Source organism: Populus nigra, chromosome 18 (genome assembly GCF_951802175.1).
Source record: "Populus nigra chromosome 18, ddPopNigr1.1, whole genome shotgun sequence".
Lineage (NCBI taxonomy): Eukaryota > Viridiplantae > Streptophyta > Magnoliopsida > Malpighiales > Salicaceae > Populus > Populus nigra.
The window spans coordinates 8542709-8567400 of NC_084869.1; the positions used below are offsets into that span (position 1 = coordinate 8542709).

The following is a 24692-nucleotide window of genomic DNA, read 5'->3' on the forward strand; positions in this document are numbered from 1 at the left end:
TAGGAGAGAGGAGACTGCTTCATTCAAGTCAAATACAATGGAAAGCAAAGTCGAACCACTTAAAGCGTTGAAGAAAGATTCAACCGTTGAATAGAAAGGTAAAACCAAAACTCAAACTAATCATAACCATGATATTAAATATTTCAGCTATTTGGATAATGGATATATAACTTTACAATGTCCAAATAAAATTATTATGATTATGAAAGAACGTGGGGAGATTAAATCCAAAAATGACACATTAGAAAAGGATGAGATGCCACCACTTGAGGATTGTAATGATATTAAGTATCCAATTAATGAAGAGGTTTTAGTGATTAAGAGATCACTTAACATTCAGATTAAAGATGATAATGTGAAGTAATAAAGAGAAAACATCTTTCATAATATATGACATATAAGTAACAAGGTGTAATGCCCCATGTGTTTGATTTCATTTCTTCATATTTTAACAATCATATACATAACAATTCAAGTAATCTTTTTTTTATGAGAATAATTATAATACAATTATACACAATTTATTCTTACACATTTAATCGTGTTAATCACTCCTTAAATGATATTGTACTTAACGTATTCATTCAAAAATACATGAATTCCTTCAACCTGGAAGGTAAGTTTAGGGACTCTCTACAAGGGACTAGGGTCTTCCAGGAAAAAAAAAACTTGTAACACATAATTAGCATAGATCTTAAATCTTTTATATCCATAAATGTCATCTCCATAACCCCTACTAACTTAAGTAAAGATAACCACAACATAATAATTTATATATAATCATATCCATTACCAAAATACTTAAATCAACTCTAGAAATGACAAAACCTTAAATATTCTCTTATAAACTTTTTCTACCATCACTTCCATTCATCGATTATGACCTTTCTTCTTTACACTTTACCTTTACCATAAAATCATACAATTATCATTAAACTTTATTAATACCTTCCTAACATGAAAAATTGGATAATTTAATAACACTTCATTTAGATTCTTGACCTTTGAAATAATTTACCTAAAAACACACGTAGAATCATTGGAAATAAAATAAACATTTGAACTATATTGATTATTAATATTTCTGTTAATCTTTAGTGATTACTTCCAACTTATTTCAATTTTCAATTTAAAACATTTTCCATCAACCTCTAATGAATTCTCATTTCAATTCATTATATTGTTTCCATACCATATTTCCTTATAAGACGTCATATCCATTTTATACCTCCCATTACCTCGTGAACATATTTAACTCATACAGTATATTTTAATCTTGAGTCTTGAAAAAGATTGCGTAAAGTTTTCTAATCTTAATCTAAATTTTTTTTAATGCAATTGGTAAGTTCTTTTTCGCTGAGGAAACTGTTGATTAATAGTGAATACTTGAATGAAAGTTCAAGGGATGAAGTAGAGAGTCGAACCACTGTAAAAATCAGCAAGTCTCTTTCTCTCACTACCTATCTCATTGTATTTGTGCATTGATTAATTGTGTATTTGTTGCTGCTAAAAATCAAGGTGGTAATTTTATTGAAGTTTGTGAAGTTAAATTCAGCTCTAATTCACCCTCTCTTAGGCTATTTTAGTCTTTTAAAATATAAATCAGTGAGTTAAATGGTGTCTTTAGCAATACTCTCTTGATTCACTTTTCTATCATATAACAAACCGTTATCTTACCGATGAGGTCACTCTTGAAGCAACAACATATGATTAAAAAAAACTATCGTATTATTTTTGTTATTTTTATTTGTAAATATATTTTTGATAATTTTTATGCTTCGATATATATTTTCTGTTGTTGTGAGTGGACTCAAGTTAGATTAACGTGACTCCATACATGGTTAATAAGTATGAGTGACGTCTTGCAAGCATATTTTAAATATATTTAAAAGAATAAGGTCAATACTCAAATTCAAACTCTAAAAATAAAGTGTTAAGAGTTTGAAAAAAATATTAGTTTTTAAATTAAATATGATTATAAAAATTAAATTATCTTATTTACAAAAACAATTGAAAGCAACTTCATTATTATTATTTTTTAAAATTTTTTAATTTCATCTTTATTTTTTTTTTGTTTAAATTTTTTTTGTTCATATGAACAAGGAAACTACCTCCTTAATTTTTTAATTTTTTAATTTTATCCTTAAACCTTTTGTTTCCAATTTAATTTTTTTTTGTAATTTTATTACCAAAGACAAAGTTGTAAATTATGGTAAAAAGAAAAAAAATACAAATTTTCTCTATCGTTTTTTAAAGCCAAATTATGCTTAGGCTGTCCATGGATTTAAGTATTTTTTTTAATTATTTTAATGTATTAATATTAAAAATAAATTTTAAAAAATAAAAAAGTTATTTTAATAAATTTCAAAACACTATATTCCGTCCATCTCTGTCCGCTGAAGCTTTTCCCGATTTGACAAGGTGCTGTGGGTCCCAAATGATAGCAATCCGTATAATAACCTGCCACGTGGAGGAATAGATCATTGATTTATTATCGTTGACAACTCATTGACCGAGTTTTAAATGGCCAGCAAGTAAATCCGACGGCCCAAAAACGCTAACCCTACTCCTCTGATAAAAATCCCAAAACCCACAAAATCTTCGATTGAAGGGGGCGCCAAAACCCCCCTCATTTTATATATATAAAAAATCATACTCAAACAAAACTCTCTCTCTCTCATAAGTAATATTATCTCTTCTATTATTATTATTATTAATCTCTATAAATCAAACGATTTCTCTGTAAAGTTCGATTAGGGTTTTTTTTTAATTTTAATTTTAATTTTGTGTTGAGAAATGGAGCTTCAAAATTCAGTGAAGGAAGCTCTAAACGCACTGTACCATCATCCAGACGATGCGTTTCGTATGGAAGCCGATCGATGGCTACAAAACTTTCAGCGCACAATCGATGCCTGGCAGGTACTCTATGTTCTTTCATTTTTCCTTTTTTTTTTGTCAGATTCAATTTTTATTAATGGATTTATTAGCTAGGATAGTGAAGTAGTTTCCAAATTCATAGAGATAGATTTGTTTTTAATATTTTTTAGCTCCATTATTACAATTTATCGTCTTTTGAGTGTTGAGTTCGTTTGGAATTTGAGTTTTGTGTATGCTTTAATTGTTTCGTGCACATTGTAAGTAGCTGATTGTAACATTAGGGTTTTGTTTGGGGTTGGAGCGTTATTTTATCATCGAGAAGACTTGGATTTAGGGAAATTAGAATTAGAATTTTTATTTTTTGGGTGTTATTGATAATTGATTGCTTAATTTTTTTTCACTGTCCGACATGATGAAGTTAAGAGTTATCTACTTATTACTATCTAGAAGGAATATTTTATTTCTGCATCAGAGCTGAAAATCGGATAGGAATGTTTCTAACATGGAAGGGGGGATTAGTGGATGTGTACTATGACACATGGCGTCAGCTATGGAATTTAGTTTCTGCACACGAACTTGGTTTGGGGTAGAGCTTGTTGACATGTTTTTGTTGAGCATGGACAAATCATCTTGGTCTGGTCATTTTTTTCCATGTTATTTCAAAACTTGTATATTTTTGCTTATGCAAATTTCTGCAATGATAAGAGATTAGGGCTTTGTTTTGAGGTTCTGGCTTATTGGTTGGCTGGCTTTAGGCTTGACTTGATTAGGTACTGTGTGCTGTTTAGTTCAGTTTTCTTGGAGGAAGTCGGAATATATCAAAGATGAGTTCTATAAAAATAGGAAAGGTCGCTTTACATGAACACTATTTTTATAGATGCTTGAATATTATAATAGCAAGTTCACTCTTGGCTTAACCAGTGTTTTAATAAACACTGCAATAGTCTCTATCCTAATTTATTTTCAATACTTTTACCAACTGTCCAGTTTCCTCTCTCTACTTTGGTTGGAAAGCTTTCTGTACTTGCATTATAATTTATTTATTTATTTATTATTATTATTATTATATATTTTTTTTGCATTTAGGTCGCTGATAATTTGCTTCACGATGCCACTAGCAATCTGGAAACCTTAATATTCTGTTCTCAAACCCTAAGAAGCAAGGTAACTTCGATATTCATTTAATCCACAAAGTTTAAGTGCATGCTTGTTAATATTAGCATATTTTGATTGCTCCTTTAACATCAGGTGGTTCCTTCCTTTCTGCTTTTTAGTTTTTCCCCTTTTAATTCTTGGATGATCAATGATTTTATCCATTTTGTATTCAATCTTAGGTACAACGAGATTTTGAAGAACTGCCTTCTGAAGCCTTTCGACCATTGCGTAGTTCCTTAAATGTGAGTGGGCTTTCGTATATACTTGTAATCATTGTTGAAGTTTGGTTTTAATTTCTTATGAATTATTACTGCACTTGTATAAATTTAGATCTCTTCTATCTAATAGACAAGCCTTTGAAACTAATTATGATAGTTTCTCTACAGTAGGAATTCAGTCATTCATTTTTGAATTTTTCCATGCTCTGATATTGATTACTGTAATGCTTTTTAAAGATAATTTTAACTCTAGTTGTGCAAGTGGTGTGGATTGCCAGTCAGATTTGCTTTAAAGGTAGTATTCTTATTTGTTTAAACCACCATTATGGACTCCCAGCATGCTTCTTTTTTTTGCCTCTTTATGCATTTAGCACTTATCAAGAAGTGAGTGAAGATGACTTGAGACGATCATCAGTGCCATAATCTTAACTAAATTATAATTAGTTTAATGAGAGCCAAATTAATAGATAGATTTGTCACCTCTATCTATCATTTATCTTGAAAGTTGCATTTTTCCAAGGGGAAACTTGGTTTCGTTCACATGCAACGGAAGACATTGAGTTCAATTTGTTTGCTAGAGAAGTAATTGGATATCATGGTGTAGTTTTGTGGTTTGTAATTCATATTTTTGACTCCTGTAATAGGTATTTTAGTTTTTAAGTTTTATGCTTCATGTGAAATGATTCTCGATGTTTTGTGCATGATGCGTGTGCTTGCCAACATAGTTTTAACTGTTTGCTTATACTGTCTATGGAATTTAATCGCAGACCTTGTTAAAAAAATTTCATAGAGGCCCCCCTAAAGTCAGGACTCAGGTATTACTAAGGAAGTTCTACATAAGCCCTTGTAATGTTACATTTTGATGCCAAGATGATATGGACGTCATTTGTTTGGCTTGTAGATTAGCATTGCTGTGGCTGCCTTGGCTGTACAAGTTCCTCCTGAGGATTGGGGGGATGGTGGTATTGTAAATTGGCTCAAGGATGAGATGACTTCACATCCAGAATATATTCCAGGATTTCTGGAGCTGCTTACAGTTTTACCAGAGGTACATCAGTTACATTTTTGCATTTTCTAATTTACTTTATTTTCTTATCCGTGCTTTAGGGATGCATAGTAAGCTTAGTTGCATAGGCTTTGGATTTTACCCTGAAATAACCTTATGAACAACGTGACACAACATGAGAGAGGGAATCAAACTACCTACAATTAACTCTTTGCCAAAGAGAGAGAGAGAGAGATATGATTCTGGAGTGCTTGATCAATGGCATTCTCTCCTACCCGTAACAATTTGGGTCAAGCTCAAGAATAGAGACAAGAAAGGATACATGTCTGTCTTCATTTCCCTTACCTCCTATTGAACTTAAAAAAATATCAAGAGAAAAAAAAAGGTAGATTTGCTAGGTAAGACTTTGCAGTCTACACGCCTCCAGGACTCTCCCTCTGGTCATAACCAGTAAGGTCCATATTCTTTTTCAAAGACCCATGTTTTTAACTGATAAACCCCACATGTTTTCAAGTTAAAGGTCATATTCTAAAATTAACAACCATCTACACTTAAAAATAGTTACTCATTCACTTAAGGAAGACTTTAAAAATAGTTAGTATTTGATTTAGTAACAGCAACAAGGAAATGAGGAGGGGGAAGAAGCTTAAATTATTACTCCTGAAATTTTTTTAATATAAATATTACATCTGAAGGATGTTTATTCCTAAAGTACTTACGTGTATCTTCGTCCAAAACTTGGGGCACTTTTAAGCAGAGTATCTCTATTCTAAAATTTGAAATTAATTGTCTTTTACCTATGCCCTCACCCATGCCTGGCACACTTACTTGAGTCTGAGCAACATAGTAAGAAAAACTATGGATATGTTATCCGCACAAACCTTAATTGCAGTTATCAGTTCCAAGTGAAATGTGATTGGCTGAAAATCACTATTCACAAAAGGGTTAATAGTCTAAGGTCCGCATAGAGGCAATTCAAGGGAGTGGCATTTTATCAATTTTTTTTTGCAAAATGCTTTCATGCATTCGTTATCAAAGAACAGGTAAAAATACTGTTCTTATCATAAAAAACTAATTTTCAACTTTCTCGAGTTTACAGTTGAACAATAAAACAAGCCTTTCACCAGGGACACCCCCCACCACCCAAAAGAAAGATGAATTCTTGTTTGGATATCTCAACCATAAGCAATTTACTAATGATTTTAATAAGTTTTAAGCAGTAATGTTTTCTTTTTCTTTTTTGAGTTATATTCTGATCTAAAGAAAGTACTGCTTTCTTATCAGAAAGATATGAAGGATAGAAATGTCTGGCTAGGTATGATTTTAGAAGCATAGCTTGTTTCTTTTTGGAGGCATACTTTTTTGCTTTATAGCCCAATTTCTCTTTGTTGTTTGGTGAACCTTTAGGCTCTTTCCTGTCGTGATTGTGAGAAGGATGCTGTATCACTATTACAAAATATTAAAATGTGTCAGTCACCCACATCTTTTGTGAATGGTTATAATCACCTTGTTTGTGGGAAAATGGGTCTTGCTATATTCATTACATTGCTGATGCCTCTTCTTTCCTGTTTTTGTTTTCATTCTTTTCAGGAAGTATTCAACTACAAGATAGCTGCTCGTCCAGAAAGACGCCGCCAATTTGAGAAAGAGCTCACTTCTCAAATAGAAGTCGCTCTTAATATTTTGACAGCTTGCTTGAAAATAAGTGAGCTAAAGGAGCAGGTGAAAAGTGTCTTATGCTGTATTCTTCCATTTCTACTGCTATTAAGCATAACAAATTTTTTATGCAAACTCGCCATTAATAGATACTGTTTTGAAATGGTCATTTCTCAGTTGTGGTTCCACTTAAGTGCGTAATTTGTTGATAGGCATGCTTGCAAATTCTTTTGGGATGTATCAAGTATTGTTAATCAAAACAAGGCCCATCTTTTATCAGCTTTCATTTTTTTGGGTTTCTGGTGATGAATCAAGTTTCTGCTAATATGCATGTGCAAAAGTATTTAATGAGTTTCATGCTGTAGTTTGCCTATAGATGCACTGGTCGGGAAAAGTGATTAAATTAATGTACTGAGAGAGGAGGGGGAGAGGTAAACTAAAAAAAGATTCCTTATCCTCAATAGGTGCCGCTTTCACATTCCCATAATGTACTTGTCTCTGAACCTAATCCCATTCCTGTGTTTACATGCATCCATCTTAAAATCCTCATCTCAGTTATGTTCATTTTATGTATATTTTGTGTTTCTTATCCATCCAGTGCTGATTACCACAGCGAATAGCCTGTCTACTTGTAATTTATATTCCCTCAGCCCATAGTTAGTGTCCTCTATGCTTCACTGAACATGTTCTAATTTATTTTTTAAATTAATATATATATATATATATATATTTATTTATTTATTCTCATTCAAATAGTAGATTTTTTAATGTTCTAGAAGTTGAGGACGGAGTATACTCCTTTCTAACTTTCAGATTATAATTAAATTAAAACGTGGTTTGTAACACACAGAGGAGACTTAATTTGGTACTGAGGGAGTAAACTTACCCTTCAGCTTAGTAGGGATTTTTTGATAGCATTGCACCTGTTGTGCTTTTCTATTTAAACCACCATGCATCGGTGCAAATAAGATGTCTCATTTTTTTAAATTTAAATTACTCTAGTTTATTTCTGATTTTTTCTTGAAGATTGGATATACAATGGGTGAGATATAAATGGTTTCTTTTCCATGATTGATCTTGTTGGAATAAGAATATGATTATTAATATGGGGAACATTATTGCAATAGTTTTGCATCCCATGGAATAAAAAACATCAACTTTTTGAAATCCATTTTCATGTATTTCACCATGCAGAACCTCATTTCTGATGAGATGGTTGCATTATCTCTAAGCCGTGTCAATCTGATTTTCCATTATTCATTCGGTAAAATCTTTGAGGTCATTCCATATAGTTATTCTTTTTGTGTTGGGCCACATTATTTTTTTGTTGCTTGTAGAAGCTGCCTGACAAGCTTCTAAGAGCAGACCTAAAAGAGCAGAATAAAGGCTTTTCTCCCTTTTCATTTTGTCATTAGCATGTTTCTTATCTAGCTTTTGTTTTTAGTATATTAGTGGTATATAAAATATCTGCTCTGAATGGTGTCTTAATTGGGGCCATTTTGTCCTTTCTTCAGGTTCTTGAGGCATTTGCTTCTTGGCTTCGACTAAGGCATGGGTACGTGTTTCCTTATATTTATGTTTTTTTCTGGGGCATGCATATGTTTGGTTAAGTAATGTTGTCATTGATTTTGAATCAGTACGAAATTGTATTGTGAAATCTGAGTAGTAGTCTAAAATGGTGCTTGGTAAGAGAATGATATTAGAAATTCTAGCAAGAGATCTAGTAGTCAAATTATTTGAAATTTCTATAATGTCATATTGTTCACCTGAAAGGCATCCCTATTGTTTTATTGTGAGAAAAGATCAGAACATTCCCATCTGGATGTCCAAGAAAATTTTATGCATGATATGCCATGTTGCTTTTATGTGAGGTCATAATCTGCAAGTAGCCTGCAAATTAACTGCATGTTTGGACTGAGGGAAGTGAGAGTGGATAAAAGAGAAATGAAAGTGAGAGGGGAATCCTATTTTCTTTGTTTCAGAGAGGAGTTGAAATGGGGTGAAAATTTTAGCCCAGGGCCACATAAATCAATTTCTGCAAAATGAGAAGAAAGTGGAGTTTATGCAGCTTGAATTTTTTGTTATGTACGTAGCTTCAAAAAAGTTGTAGAATTATGTTACCACATACTGAGTCATCTTTGTTCATTTGTTATCAATAGATTTTAAGTTTCTGATTTGGTCTCCCTCCATTTTCAATCCAATCCAAACAAGGGGGAGGAAATTATGATATGCCTTGAACTTTCAATCCCTTTTGTTTCTTCTTACTTTCATTCTTCCCGTAACTTTTTTTCCGTAAACAAACTGCCAACGTTCCTTTTATTCCAATGTTGTTTATGTGATGATACTGATTTATCACTAAGTTTGTGTTTGTTGACACCATCTTGCTGTCAGTATATTATTACCAACTTGTTCTGTAATTTGGCCCTCTGCGAGCACTAAAATTTTTATGGTTATTTTAACTTCTGTTGGGTTCAGGATCCCTGGTTCCTTGCTTGCCTGTCATCCATTGGTTCATACAGCTCTATCAAGTTTGAATTCTGAGATACTTTCAGAGGCAGCTGTAAATGGTATTGCAGTTGAAACCAGCTATATTTGTTCAAAATTATTTTGGTAGTTTGTGTAATTTCATATTGATGACGTTTCATCATTTTTTTTTAAATTTCTGTAAAGTTCTTAAAATTTTTGGAACATAATTGATGTTATCCTGCTCTTGAGCCATAACAAGGGCATGACTGTATTTACCCTGTTGCATCTGTGCTTCCTATAGTTTATTTGTTCTGTATCTACAACACTCATGTATTAAATCTGTATCTCTTTATCTATCCAACCCACTTGTCCCCCCCTCTTAAATCTGGATGATTTACATATTTAATTACTTTTTTTAATTCTTTCCCCAGAATTTCAGGAAGATGCTGTTATTATTTAATGAAATCTTTTGCATGTCAATCATACATCTTTTCTTCATCTTCACAAATGTGGTTGGCAGCCAGAACAGTTGTAATCTGTAGAGGACTAGAGGATATGTAGGTGTGTTTGGAGTCCTGGACTCAGTCTTCTACTTTCCCTGATTTGTGCAGTCATATCAGAATTAATACATTACACAACAGCTGGAAACTCTGGTGGTATTCCTGTACAGATGCCTTTAATTCAAGTGATTGTGCCTCAAGTCATGAGTCTAAAGGAGCAACTCAGAGATCCTTCAAAGGTATTGCATTCATAAAGTTTCTTGTGGCTGTTGCGGTTATTTATCTCAATGAGTGATGATATTGTATCATAATAGATGTGCTAAACAAGTAACTTAAAAACAATGTTCTCCGATTAAAGTGGTGTGTGGTTCATTTGAATTCACTCATTCTCTTTCCTTGCTGGGGTGGGTAGGCCTTGAGTTGTAGCATCACACTCTACAGAGGGTTCAAAACTCAAAGTTGGTGCCTATTTACTTGTGATTTTTATTGAAATGCTTTTGAATACATTTCTCAAAATTAATAATCTTGGGATATTGATGGTTTGTTGGTTATTGAGTAGTTATTCATATTCCCTTATGCAGTTTTTAAAGAAAAACATGTTATTCAAATGCATTCAATTTCATAAAAATAAATGAATTTATCAAACGAATTTGGATTTATGAGAAATGGTGGATGTGTTGTTCAAGAAGTGTACTATGGGAGGGGATCAGAGATAATTGTTAATATACAGTTAAGCAAGAGAAATGATATAAAGAAAGGAAATTTTCAGGTAATACATGAACCAAAATGCATGTGTGTGTGCATGTTTGTTTGTTTATATACATACTTTATTTTTATAATTATGCTTTTAATGTGTCTTTCCAAAATGATTAATTTTTTACTATAAGTTGGTGGGGATTTCCACAGATCTGAATGAGTCATGTTCTATTCAAATGATGCATTATAAGATTAAGATAATTAGCAACTGTTTTTCCCCAACACGCATAACATTTTGTTCGGAATAATATGAAGATGATGATCAAAATGATCTATAGTTGCTAATTGATAAATGGCTTACATCCATTGGATGGGAATTCTAGGTGAGTTGGTGTGAATCAATCATTTGCTGACATGGTTCTAAGTTTTTGCCTTTGGAGGAAGTTGGCTCCTGAAAATTTCATACTACAAGGAGCTGCATGCTTGTGCCAGCAATTCTGGGATAATATTCATACTTGCATTTTATTTGGTGGAGATGCTCCACCACCCATTGCACCATGAAGATGTTCTAGGCTTGAATTTTTATGTCCTTTCATTAGTGGATTTTTACTTGGAGTTACTATTTCAACATATTTGCACACATGGTCTTGGTGAGAACAATGTAGCAAATTGTTTATTGTTATTTAAACATGGTTTTTCTTTTAGGATGAAGAAGATGTGAAGGCCATTGCTAGATTATTTGCAGACATGGGTGATTCATATGTCGAGCTGATTGCAACTGGTATAAACTTTTCCTATCAATAGTAGCCTATTCAAGGTTTTTGTTTGTTTATTTATCGTAAGATGTAACTATTTTTGCTTCTTTCTGTCCACTTTTCTTCGAATCATTACAGAGTGCTTTTGGTTGACTAACGAAGCCTGTTTTGTATGTGATCTTTCTCTTTTTCTGTTGATTAGCATTTTTGGAAATTTCCCTCTCGTTTGCAGGTTCTAATGAGTCAATGATGATAGTAAATGCATTGTTAGAAGTTGCTTCACACCCAGAATATGACATTGCTTCAATGACATTTAATTTCTGGCACAGTCTTCAACATTTCTTGACTAAGAGGTGAATCCTTGTGGAGTTCTATTGCATTAGCTGCATCCCTTTGTAAAGGAAGTTTGAATATGATGATTCTATTCTACCAGGGATTCCTATACTTCATTTGGTAATGAAGCATCCATTGAAGCTGAGAGTAGGAGGAGGCTGCAAGTTTTTCGTTCACCCTATGAGTCCCTTGTGTCCCTGGTGAGTTTTCTGGTTTAGATTTTCAGAGCCTCAATATTAGTGCTATCAATTGTGAAATAACTTGAAGTAGTGGTGCATGTTTGCATACTATAAGAAGCTTCTATCCCTAAAATATACATGAATTGGAAACAATTTTTGGGTACCAGTGTGTGATTTTGTACCCTAAGAAGATTCTATCTCCAAAAAATGCTTTGCTACTTTGGATGGTACTGCTGATTCATGCTCTCCTCCTTTGTCATTATTTCTCTAATTTGAATCGATTTGGTGGGATTGTTAACAGCATGCAACGGAATGTATTTCTAGTGAAGTTGTGTCTAATGAAGAGAAGCTCATTCATGATTGATGTTTGACCAAAGCATGCTCATAGAAATTTATTGTATGCAGTATTGGAGCTGTACTGCTCATACTTTAGCTATCAATGTAGCATGTGACATGGTAGTTATGTTGATACAGTATTTAGCCTCGCTCACCCATCGTATACTATGAATACACTGCCAAATTCTGTATAAATCAATAGTCACAATTTGATATAGCATATGGGTTTTGCTTTCTTAAAAATGGAGGCTGCAGCAACATAATAATGAAAATACATTCGTTTTGTTATTCATTCCAAGTCCTTTTGAGAACTTAGAGTTGCCACATTAACAAACTTAGAGAGGTCTTTTTCTATGTTTATTGCTTATTTGCATCCAACCACAGCATTTGCAATCTTCATAATACCTTGGTCCATATCAATTTCCTTTTGGCTGTCAAGTTTGGTTTTGTCTCTGTCAATAAATTTTTACTTATGAAAAGTGGAAAATTTATTGCTCTGCTTTTGTTCTCTCAAGTTTTCATGGCTAGTTGAAGGGAAGGAAAATTCGTTTATGGTTTTCTTAAGTAAAAGCATGCATATGAATAAATAATCATTTTCCTTGTTGTATGTTGTTTCATAAAAAATCTTAAAGAGCTATGGCTTATCATCACAGGTTAGCTCTCGAGTTCAATATCCTCCAGATTATCAAACCCTGTCAGTTGAAGATCTCAAGGAATTCAAACAGACTAGATATGGTAATGATTGGCTGTTTGATATTGGATATTGTTTTGCTTTTCCTGTCATAAGCATTCTGGAGAATACCTTAGTGTTGTTTTAGATATTTCAAAACTCATCAAGCATACAAAAGGCATGGAAAGGTAATTTAATGTTGATTGTATTTCACTGCAACGAGAGCATTTCCCAAAGACATTACTTAAGACGTTTTAAACTTGAAACCTGTGTCTTGTACCTTTTAGGTTACTGAGACATAAAACTGTAAATATCTCATCATTCCTTTTGCTTTCTGACTAGGTTATGCTGTCAGATGTTTGACAGTTGAGTCTTAGATGACTAAAAAGATCAGTAATAAATGATTATTTTGGAAGAAGTGTGAAAACACTGGTTAACTTCGTAGTATGTTGGTACTCTTGAGGAATTAGATTTTTGTTTTTGGAAAAACATGTAGTTTTGGAATTTTCTTATAAGGAAAATAGATTGATGAGGCGACTGGTTTATATAATTAGTTTGAGTTCAGAAACTCTGGTAATAATAGAAATCAGACTAAAACAGATTGATGAGGTGACTGGTTTATATAGTTGATTCCAATGAGTTTGGTAGAGGGACTTGCATGAGTTCTTTGATAGAAATTATGAGTTTTCCAGAAATTTTTTCTTCAAAATAGGAAACTTCTGAAAATGCCTTTGCTAACTGAAAATAAAAATTGTTTTCTTGGAAATACATGCTTTTTAATTCTCCAGTTTTCTAGAAAACTGGGAAACACCAAATTAGTTGTATTCCAAATTCTCCACTATATAAATAAGGGCCTTGTTTGGTTCATATAATGGTTCATGGTCATTCCTTTTATTATTTTCAATTTAAATCAAACAAGGCCCTTGATTTCTATTTTGGAAAATTCGTATATAATAAACATGTTTCCTTAATTTTCCATGGAAAAACTTTTTAGAATGAATAAGAAAACTAGAGATTGAAACAAAAAGGCTATTTTTGGAAAGTAAACACAACCTTAGCCTCCTAACTTTTCTGTATCAGATTCGCTGATTTTCCATATATATATATATATTTCATTTGTGATTCTGTCAAATTTATCTGTTGAGAGCTTTGCATCTATGGCTTGTACTGGCATGCTGTGCATCATGAGAATAATAGGTAATAAAAGCAGCATAAATTCTGAATGATGATAATATAAAAGTTAGTTGAATCATAGTTCTTGCTTGGGTAGGGGGGCATATTTTGTTGGCAGAGTTTGTGCAGGGATATACCTTTGTGGACTGGCACAAACAATGCAGTCAAGGGAAAAGTAGTGTAGGAAAATGTGGAGGTCCCTGTATGTACATGATGTGGAAATTGCATACAAATATTATTGTGAGTAATTGACTGGTACACTGGCTCATGTATCTCTTTCCTTTCTGACAGTCATTTGTCTGGTTGTTGGTGTTTTTATCTATAATCATTAAATTGTCTTTTAACTTTTGATCAGTCACTTTCCCCTTATTTGATCAAACAAACTCTTCTTGGCACAATCCAATGGTTGCTTTTAGTTTCAGGCAACAATTTGAATCAAAATATTGTTAAAAAATTTTTGTTTGCTCATTGGCATGTCCATCACTCAATTGGATAAATTTTTTCCCTCTGTTGCTATAGTTTTCAAACTTGTTCATTGATTGCACTATTGTTGTTAGTATCTTTCAATTGCTGATTTGTTATCTTTTTTTTTCAATTTGCCTGTTTTATATTTTACATTTATGAGACCCAGATACCCTTCTACAACACTAACAAAATCTGTGGCCATGCTAGCTGTCGCGGATGTGTTAATTGACGCAGCATCAGTTTTAGGCGGTGATGCAACTTTGAGAATTCTTTACGTAAAACTTGCTGAGGTATGTGTTGTATTTTAAACCATAATAATTCTTTTATTTTTGTAAAAAGATGTTTGAGAACTGGAAACTAAGGTTTAAATCTTCATTGTAACTAACAGGGTGTGCAACATTGCAATTGCAAGCTATATCCTTTCTTGAGGCTTTAGTGGCATCCAGGAATTGTATATAAATTATTTTATGAACTAATTTTCAAATAAGCCCAGCCTCTTATTGTTACTAGTTTTTTAGTAATTTGGTAGTTCAGCAATTGGTTCAATCTTCTTCAGAAGTATCCAAGTAGCTTTGACCTGGAAAGGTAATTGATGTGAGAGATAACTATAATGACATTTTTTATATTCTTTCATCCAGTCCTTGCAACCAAGTGCTAAATTTTTCTGTTGCAAGGCAAAGGATTGGGATTTAATCTACCTGAGGAAAGTCATTTGGGTTGGATGAGGGCTACCCTCCATTTTGTAGTCCAAGTTAGCCATTCAATATGGAAATAACATTAACAGAAATACTTGTGCAAGACCATTTGGTGATAATTTCTTCCAACATCGTTTCTTCAATAACCACGCCTCATTTTGTTGTGTAATTAAACTTTGGTCCCGCATTTATAGAGATCTTGTTGCTTCCTGTTTTCTCCTCAGACTGCCTTCCATGCTGCATGCTGTGTCATAACTGTCTTGTTTCCTAAAAAGGGAACATGCCTGATATGGATTAAGTTTTTTAGGGGTTATATGAGAACTTTTTTGCATGCCACCCTCGAGTATTTCTATTATCCTTTGTAATTATGTTTGCTTGTATAAATTATGTGAAATCTTTTAAACTTTGGAAGGCCCGAACCTGCCTGGGGAATGACCACAATCAATGGCATCCAGCAGAAGCTGCTTTGTTTTGCATCAGGGCCATATCAAATTATGTTTCGACAGTTGAAGCTGAAGTAATGCCCAAGGTAAAACATTTCTGAAATTATTTTTTTTTTCTTGGTTTCTTTCTTTACGCTCAGTTATTATGTTGAGGGCTTCTATTTTACAGGTGTGGTTTTGTTGCTGTTGCTCTGTTATGTTGGGAAACCATTTAGTTCCTTAAACATCTACTATTTCATTATAGGACTGCAGTTGCATGGCTTGTCCCATGGTCCTTAATTTTAGCATGTCTTGAATTTTGTGATCAGTGCATCTATTGTTTGTGTTGTGAATTTGAAAACTGAAAAAGGAAACCAGCATTTGCTTTTGCATGTGGTTGACAGATAATGTATATATAATCATAGATTCATAATATGGACAACCTATTACTCCTGTAGTTTATATCCATATTTTCAATTCAGTAGTTTATGGATTGAAAATGGTTTACTTGATTTAAGATTGTTTTAGTTCAGAACTCTCAGAAACATAAAAGATTTTGTTGGTTGATTCGCTTTAAACAGATTATGTCTTTGCTTCTGGAACTTCCTCATGAGCCCCAACTGCTCCAGACAGGTAAACAACTCTCATGGTGGGTAGATGCTATTTTATATATTTTATTCTTGCCACCAAGGGGTTGTGGATGTTAGTGTGAAGTGGAGATGGTGAACCGTCTCTGTCCAAGCTACAGAATCACTTGTTTTGACTTCCAAACTTCCAATGCATTGGCCTCACCAAGCAAGGTGTTTCTGGATGTGAAATCTGAAGTTATTAACTTAAGGAAAAAATTTCAGTGTGCTTAACCATTGGAGCATATTCGAAATGGCTTGATGCTGCATTGGATGGATTTCCTCAACTGTCTTCAGTCATAAAAATTCTCCTCAGTGGCATGGGTAAATCAGAAGATTCTGCAGCAGCTGCGGCAGTGGCATTCAGACACATCTGTGATGGTACACTCTCTTTAGTCGTGTAATTTTTTTTCACCACTGTATGTTATTTGGCTTTAGGAGCATTTGAATTTAGAGAAGTCTCTATAAGTTGGCAACATTTAGTTATCAAGTTTCCTGTGCATATAACAACAATTATTAACACTGCCTTCTAATTTTTGTGGAGCACATTCTGATCCTTGCTCCTTTACTTAACGAAGCTTTCTGTTTTAGGTCTTTGTCTTCAATGGGTTTTAGTTGTAATTGTAAAGAATGTTAATGACATTGCAATCGAAACCCTCCATACTTGATGAACAAATGCCAATTGTTTGCATTGAAGTTTGTTAACCTCATTAGTGAAAGATGGTGATGAAGGAATATGGATTTTGATTCTGCATATTTAAAGGGTTCTATCTTGTTTTGAGGGTCTTATAAAGGGGTTTTGGGTCCTATATTTAATTATTTTGGGTTCTGCATAATTTTCTGCTTTAGGGGTTTTTTGAGAAGTTAAATTAACCAATATTTGAAAGGAATCAGAAAACCATTCCAGGAGGATTTCTTTGTTGTAATTGCTTATTTTTCACTGTTAATAGCACATTCTTTTTCTATCCTTAAAAAGAAAAAAAAAAGAAGGGGAGATGGGGTTTCATCTGGTATATGATAGGTAAATTCCACTTTCAAGAAAACTTAATGAAAGTGGTTGATTATGGTTGAATATGGTAAATGCAGATTGTATGAGGGCATCCGGGACTCTGCCCTTGTTTTTGCATCCTCTGTGTCCTGGATTCTACCCTTGGATTTTATCAACTCTATTTACTCATCATCAGGGGATGCATTAAAAGTAACCAATTTCAAACTTAAAGGCGTTGATCCAATCCATTTTTTATCTGGCTATCACTTGCGAATGATTGTCTCTTATTTTTAAACTAGATATTTTTGTGTCAAGCCTGTGATTTGAGAGAATCTATTTATGCTTAAGAGCTGTTTTCTAAGAGCATCAGAGTTATGATTTGAATAGGAAGATGAATGATTGCAAATGCTAAACAATCATGTTCAGCTTTTTTAGCTTATCAACAGCTAAAATGCTAATTGAAGTTGAGAAAACCACTAAGATGAAGAAGATAAAAGTTCTGGTATATGCGTTATCTCCTTCAAAATCATGAATGATTGTTATTCTTCCCTGTGAGTTTTCAGTTTTAGTTCTATTAGTGGTTTTGCACTCCTTAGAAGACACACACACACAACTTCTCTCTAATCTATTGTCATTGTTACTGCATTATGTGATTTAGTGTTGTATTTTGAAAACCTTCACTCAAACATGGATCAAATGTTGACTGTAGATTGCCGGAGAAAGCTTTGTGGATATTTTGACGAACTCTTTTCCATATACAACAGTGCTGTGATTGGGGAAGGTAGTTTGAAAGTTTCTGCTGGGGACTCTTTGCATGTGGTCGAAGCCTTCAGGTATATTGGTTACTTGAGAATCAGTATCTGATGAAATTCTGCTCGGAGCACTTGATTTAGATGTTTATGCATTGTTTTACAGCATGGTCATTACAGAACTTCCGGCTGATCAGGCTAAGCTGGCTTTGGAGAAATTATGCTTGCCAGTTGTCACTCCTCTACAGGTTAGGATGGTTTGTTTCTGATGGATTTTTTTTTCAGAATTGTTCTTGTTTCATAATACTAAGCAAGTTTATAATGTGAACAACCAGGAAATTATTAGTCAAGGCCCAGATGTATTGGAGAAGAAACTTGCTCGTGAATTAACAGTTCATATTGATCGACTTGCATACATCTTTAGGTTTGATTGACATTCTCTGTTTATTTTTTAATTTACCAGATTGATATTCTTAAGTTTCAAATAAAAAAAATTTCAGGTATGTAAATCACCCTGAAGCTGTGGCAGATGCAATTCAAAGACTTTGGCCAATTTTGAAAGCAATCTTTGACATGTAAGTACATGCCTGGTGCTATAAGAAAAGCAGTAATCATGTTTAGATATTCCTTGGTTTTCTGTTCTCTATTGATCTGTGCTTTCTGTAGTCGTGCTTGGGATATGCGGACAATGGAGTCTCTTTGCCGAGCTTGTAAATATGCTGTGAGTTTCCTTAGCTGTATTCACTTCTTTTACTCATGAACTTCAGAAAACTAGATATGAGAGAGGTGGTCTTTAGTAGGTCAGTATTAATGATTTAACTGTCAAAATAATCCTTGTCAAGAGTGTTCAAAGGATTTTTTTTTCCAATACATTTCAACAACAGCTTCACTCAGTGCATTAATTTTCAACTGACACCTTTCTATTTCGTACTTCATTGGTAGAGTTTAAGAATGAAGATGCTGTATTTTGTTGGTGATCTTGTTTGGTAAAAATCATCACTACGATATTAATGAGCTTGAGTTTTCTTTAGGTGAGAACATCTGGAAGGCTCATGGGAATCACAATTGGAGCAATGCTAGAAGAGATTCAAGGCCTGTACCAACAGCACCACCAGCCATGCTTCCTTTATCTCTCCAGTGAAGTTATAAAGGCACGTCTTTCTTCCTAATATGCACACTTTTTTCATGTTTAATTCTAAAGTCAACTGTCATCTTGGGATGCAGATATTTGGCTCTGACCCATCTTGTGCGTACTACCTGAAAAATTTGATTGAAGCCCTCTTCAAGTGCACAACATGTCTTCTCACCAATATAAAGGTTCCACATTGATGCATTACCTTTTGTTGGTGGTTGGATTTGCTAATAGCACATAGCGCTTGTGGCATTCAGTTATTTTTGCATTTATTTTGCAGGATTTTACTGCCAGACCAGACATAGCAGATGACTGTTTTCTGTTGGCATCGAGGTGCATCCGCTATTGCCCTCAAGTATTTATTCCATCTGCGGTATTCCCATCATTAGTGGATTGCTCAATGATTGGTGTCACAGTACAACACAGGTATAACTCTCTGTATTTGTGTGAGAACACCTCGCCATTGAAAATAACATTTCATCCTAGCACATGTATAAATGCTTGAGATGTTGATTGGGTTGATTATCAATTGATTCACTGTATGAAAATAAATGATTTCATGACATATAAGGTAGCGTGAATATGGGTAAGATATAGAACTAATATGTTGATGCATAAATCATTGAAAATCAGGACATGTTAGAGCATTGATATGCTAATAAATGAACAGGTTCGTACTATAAATTTGTGTAAATTCTATTACCTTTTGATACACAAGTGCCAAAGGGGTTCGTAAGATGCATGAAATCTATTAAATGCTTGACAACACAGCTGCATGTTGAATACAAACTGATCTGCGTTTCACCTTTTGCATTAATAAGTGATAATGAGTTATTTATTCTATATGTGTGTCCAAAATCATGTATGTGATGTATTCATGTTTTTCCTTCTCGCATCTCAGTCAATTATTTGGGTATCAAATTGTCATTTTATTATTCCTTATTCTGCAAATTCTTGTCCATTTGTATTGGGCAATCACCAAATACTGAATCCAGGTTCAATGCAGGTTTTTTTTTTTTTTTTTTTTTTTTTTTTTGGGGGGGGGGGGGGGTTGGGGCTTTTGAAATAAACATGCTTCCTCACTAGTTTGTAGTTATTGAAACACCTTGCTTCCAAAATGAATTGTGGTTTTTCCCATCACTCACCATATTTTTCAATATTTGCAGAGAGGCCTCCAATTCCATATTAACTTTCCTGTCAGATATCTTTGATCTTGCAAAGTCTAGCATAGGAGAACAATATTTAACTATCAGAGACAGCGTCATTATTCCCCGGGGCGCCAGTATAACCAGAATTTTGGTTGCCTCCTTAACCGGAGCACTCCCAAGTTCTCGATTAGAAACGGTAGCTCATATTCTCTACCAGAACTCTTTTTGGCCTCAATTGGAGTAAATTACCGTTGGGCATTAATTAAGAAATTGAAGGAAGCTTCTTTTTTCACCAGGTAACATACGCTTTGCTAGCACTAACCCGTGCATATGGAGCAAGTGCATTGGAGTGGGCTAGGGAGAGTGTTTCTTTAATTCCATCAACCGTGGTCACAGAAGTGGAACAAACAAAGATCTTTCAAGCACTGACTGACGCAGCATCTGGGGTTGATATCAAAACCCTGATGGGTGCGGTTGAGGAGCTTTCTGATGTTTGTCGGCGGAATAGAACAGTCCAGGAGATTGTTCAAGGAGCTTTAAGGCCACTTGAGTTGAATTTGGTGACTGTATCATAGGGGAAGAGTAACACGAAGGCACCATTTTGGCTAGGCTTCATTTGTCGGTCACTTGAATTGCTTGAACATGTAATAGCCTTCCTTTTTTTAATATATTCATTCATCATTGTGAATCATTGACCGTTCTCCAATTTTTTCAGGAGAATCGTTAGCACCTCATAGTGACTGGGAGACAATGGGTGAATCTTTGTTTCTTTATTCGTGCGATTTGAGATCTTGAGTGGTTTGGACCGCATCGGTTTCATTTTTGGGGTCAAAAGTTTTGGTATAAAAATGCATTCTTAGTGTGTAATGGTTGGTTGGTTGGTGGGAAAAGAAAATTGTCTCCCTTTCTGTGTTCGCTACTCTCTCAATCTTTCGGTTTTTGTAAAGATGTAATTCTTGCAGTGTGATAAGCGTATTGTTCTTTCCTTTCAATTTATTGTTCTATAACAAATTGCAATGCTGTGACCTGTGACCTGTGACCAGAGTCAGTTAAGGTCTTTACTGGTTCTTAGAGCTATAGAGAAGTCAAATGTTCTTTAATAATTTCATTCATTTATTTTTTAAAATGGAGCAAATAACCTGCACAAAAACTTTTTTTCCTATTCCTGTTATTACTTTTCTAGGGCACGAGATCAACTTCTTGCTACAATTATAAATGTATTCAATATCTTCAAATAAAACCCTCTTCACTATTCTAAATCCCCACTCAAAAAAACAAGTGGCAGTTATGCACAAGCATGTCCATCTACTAGTGCATGTTTGGTGTTGTGTGGTTTAAAAAATTGTTTTTAATTATGGTCTTAAAAAATAAGTATTTGATTAAAAATATTGTGAGGGATTTTTGCATGCAAGATATATAAAAAAATAAGTTTCTATTATAAGTTATTTTAGTTTTTATAAAATTAAAATTTGAAATGCTCTAAGCCTTTTTTTTTTATTATTATTATTTTGTTATGTTTTTAGTATTTTAGGGAAAAAAATTTAGATTCGCTCTCTTTAATTTTGATTATATTATTATAAATTTTTATTTTTATTTTTAATAATATTTCTTCAATTATTATATATATGATATAAAATAATGTTAATAATAAATTGTTCATGAAAATTCAACCCAAATTGGTTTTTTTATCCTTGAAAATTTTAAATAAATTTTAAACATGATTTTATCATATTTATGATTTTTTTAGTTTTCAAGCACACAAAATATGAACATATTATCTTGATATTTTTTATTAACTTGTTATAGTGATCATAAAATATATATTTTTAATAAAAATAATAATTTCAGTTAAAAACTTTGGATTCACTAAAATAAAAGAAGAGATATATTAATAAGAAAATTTACCTGCATACAAACAAGTATTTTCTAGACAATACAGACGTTTGATACGTCACCATACTCTTTTCAAAATTCTTACCAGTCAAATGATCAATGTTATGGTTTTATTGATGCACACTATATATATATATATTGAACATCTTGCTTTTTCACGTCTCATTTTTTTTTTCCTCTTCGACAGGCTTATCACCCTTCATCAAACAAATTGAGGTTTTATGATTGAGATAGAAATGAAAGAATTTATAATTTTCATCTAATTTACCCTTCTGTTCCTAAAATAGAGCCTAAGATCATGGTTAGAAAGGGTTAGTATATGATTAATTTCATGTTGACAGTGGAGTTAAAGTTAATTTTTGCTTGAAAATATATTAAAATAATATTATTTTTAATTTTTAAAATTTATTTTAATATTAGTACATTAAAGTTACACAGAAACATAAAAGCAAAATAATTTAAAATAAAAAATAAAAAATAAAATTTATTGAAATTCCAGTTCAAACACAGCAGCAATCATGTTTTAAAGTTAATTTATTTAAAAGTAAATATTTATTTTTATTGACTACTCTTGTGTAGGGGTTTTCAAAAAAACCGAAAAATTGATTAAACCAAGAAAACCGAAAAAAAATAACCGAAAAAACCGAACCGTGAAAAAAAACCGATTAAAATTTTGAAAAAACTGACCGGTTTGGTTTCGGTTTTTTAAGCATGGAACTGGAAAAACCGAACCAAACCCGAACTGAAAAAAACAGAGCCAAACCGAAAAAACCGAGCCAAACCGGTTTGAACCGGTTTTTGCTCTAAAAAACCGAACTAAAACCGAAACCGGTCGGTTTGAACCAGTTTCGGTTTTTTTTAAAAAAAATTAATTTAATTACTTTTTTTTTATAAAAACTGAACCGCATCGAAAACAAACATGTTAGTGATTAATATAAAAAAGTGAGAGGTAGTTGAGCATCCTTGTTTAAAATGCATGAAAATTAATGTTGATGACCTACATAAAATTAAGTCAAATAGGATATTTATTTTATCAAACCACTAATATTAATTAGTAGGGTAGAAGGTTAAATGGGATTTAAAGAGAAACATTTTTATTTTGCCTTTCCCCTCCATTTCTTAAAATTTAATATTAATTTATTCTTTTTTTTCTTCTTACAGTTGTTAAAATTTAAATGTTATTTAATTTCTTACAATTTTATTTTATTTAAATTTGATTTATTTTACATTGGAACCCATTTTTACTCCATTTTGTTTTTCAAAATCTACCAAACATCCTAACACTTCTTGCACTCTTAACAATCCATCTTTAACTCTATTTTCTTAGCATTTCCCCTTCAAATCTTAATTTTTAACTCCCACTGATTCATTAATGTTATACTTCTATTCTCTTAGTATAACATTTCTCAACTCAACCTTCTATTCATAACCATTAAATTTCCAACGATATTCATAACCATTAAATAATTTTGAGCCTTTTTTTTTTCCTTCACGTTATTAATTTTTATTTTGTACGATTTTATACATGTGTGTTGATGTGAGAAAAAAAAATCAGAGATAAAAGTAAAAAAAAAAAAAAGAGTAAAATAAAACATGAAGATGTTAGATTTTTGTTAATTATTAAGTAATATAGAGAATTAGAACTTTTTAAAAACACTCAGAATTTTAAACTATAGGGGTACAAGTGAAACATGGATGAAAAACTTACAAAAATATTAATATTAAAATTAAGAAAAAATAATATTTTGATTTGTTTTGACTTTAAGTTTTTAGTCTGATTAGAGTGTGTTTTGAAGGTTTTTTTTTTAATATTTGTTTCGGTGTTATAATTGAAAATAAGTTAAAATTGAGGTTAAAAAATGCAGGCGTTGATTTTTTTACCATTAAATATGACAAACAATTATTGCAGGTGATGATTGTTTAGGAACAGTTTTATATATTATTATTATTATTATTATTATTATTATTATTATTATTATTTTAAGGTTAGATGCATGGGCATTGCTTAAATCCTAAATTTTCTTTAAAGCCCATGCAAATATAAACTTGATTCTTTTAGCCTTTATTTTAAAATTGTTTATTTTTTTATGTTTTTTAAAAATTCTCTTTAAATAAAATAATTACAATTATATTTTAAAAATAATTGATGATGCTGTATTTTTCAAATAAGATTAAGGTTTTTTTTTTGTAGTTAAATAGTTTGACATAATTCTCATTAAAAAGAAATGAGAGAGAAAAAAGAAAAGAAAAAAGATCTTGGAGACATGTCAAAATTGATAATGACACCACTAGTATTATTGAAAAGATCTCAATGAAACAAATCTAATGATACCAATAAAGGTTTGGATAGAGTGGGTCACACGAGTCATCCAAAAGTGGTAAAACTCACTTGTATTTTTAGCAACTCATGTGACTCTCTGATTATTATTGGTGACCTTCCTAGATGTTGTTGGATCCATCTCGTTGGGATTTTTTTTAATGGTATTGATGGTGTCATCATTGGTGCTTCGATATATCTTTAGGGTTTTTCTTTCTTTGTTTTTTTCTCTCCTCT

At 32.6% G+C, this 24692-nt stretch overlaps 1 protein-coding gene across 2 annotated transcripts; it reads left to right on the plus strand.

The window, feature by feature from the left end:
- Positions 1-2563: 2563 nt before the first annotated feature.
- LOC133678598 (transportin MOS14-like) lies at positions 2564-21237 on the plus strand. 2 transcript variants are annotated; one of them, XR_009836002.1, is made up of 28 exons: positions 2564-2919; positions 3964-4041; positions 4212-4274; positions 5018-5065; positions 5152-5298; positions 6847-6978; positions 8427-8467; positions 9388-9479; positions 9990-10117; positions 11280-11355; positions 11562-11682; positions 11763-11862; positions 12831-12912; positions 14693-14775; positions 15593-15709; positions 16184-16235; positions 16454-16609; positions 17926-18049; positions 18132-18213; positions 18301-18389; positions 18466-18540; positions 18632-18686; positions 18997-19116; positions 19190-19282; positions 19378-19523; positions 20264-20441; positions 20542-20889; positions 20961-21237. XR_009836002.1 is itself a non-coding variant. In XM_062100971.1 (27 exons), exons 1-27 carry the CDS (start codon positions 2797-2799, stop codon positions 20818-20820), a joined length of 2880 nt encoding a protein of 959 aa, XP_061956955.1. In that variant the 5' UTR covers positions 2564-2796; the 3' UTR covers positions 20821-21237. The 2 variants fall into 2 exon arrangements, 1 of the variants encoding a protein (XP_061956955.1); XM_062100971.1 differs by having other exon boundaries at positions 20542-21237.
- Positions 21238-24692: the final 3455 nt, after the last annotated feature.

What these genes read in the sequence shown, in the direction of transcription:
- LOC133678598 (XM_062100971.1), top strand. Translation starts at nt 2,797, where the DNA reads ATGGAGCTTCAAAATTCAGTGAAGGAAGCTCTAAACGCACTGTACCAT. An exon ending in GCCGAGCTTGTAAATATGCT is followed by an intron (nt 18,687 to 18,996) that starts GTGAGTTTCCTT and finishes AGTTTTCTTTAG; the next exon opens with GTGAGAACATCTGGAAGGCT. An exon ending in GGTGTCACAGTACAACACAG is followed by an intron (nt 19,524 to 20,263) that starts GTATAACTCTCT and finishes CAATATTTGCAG; the next exon opens with AGAGGCCTCCAATTCCATAT.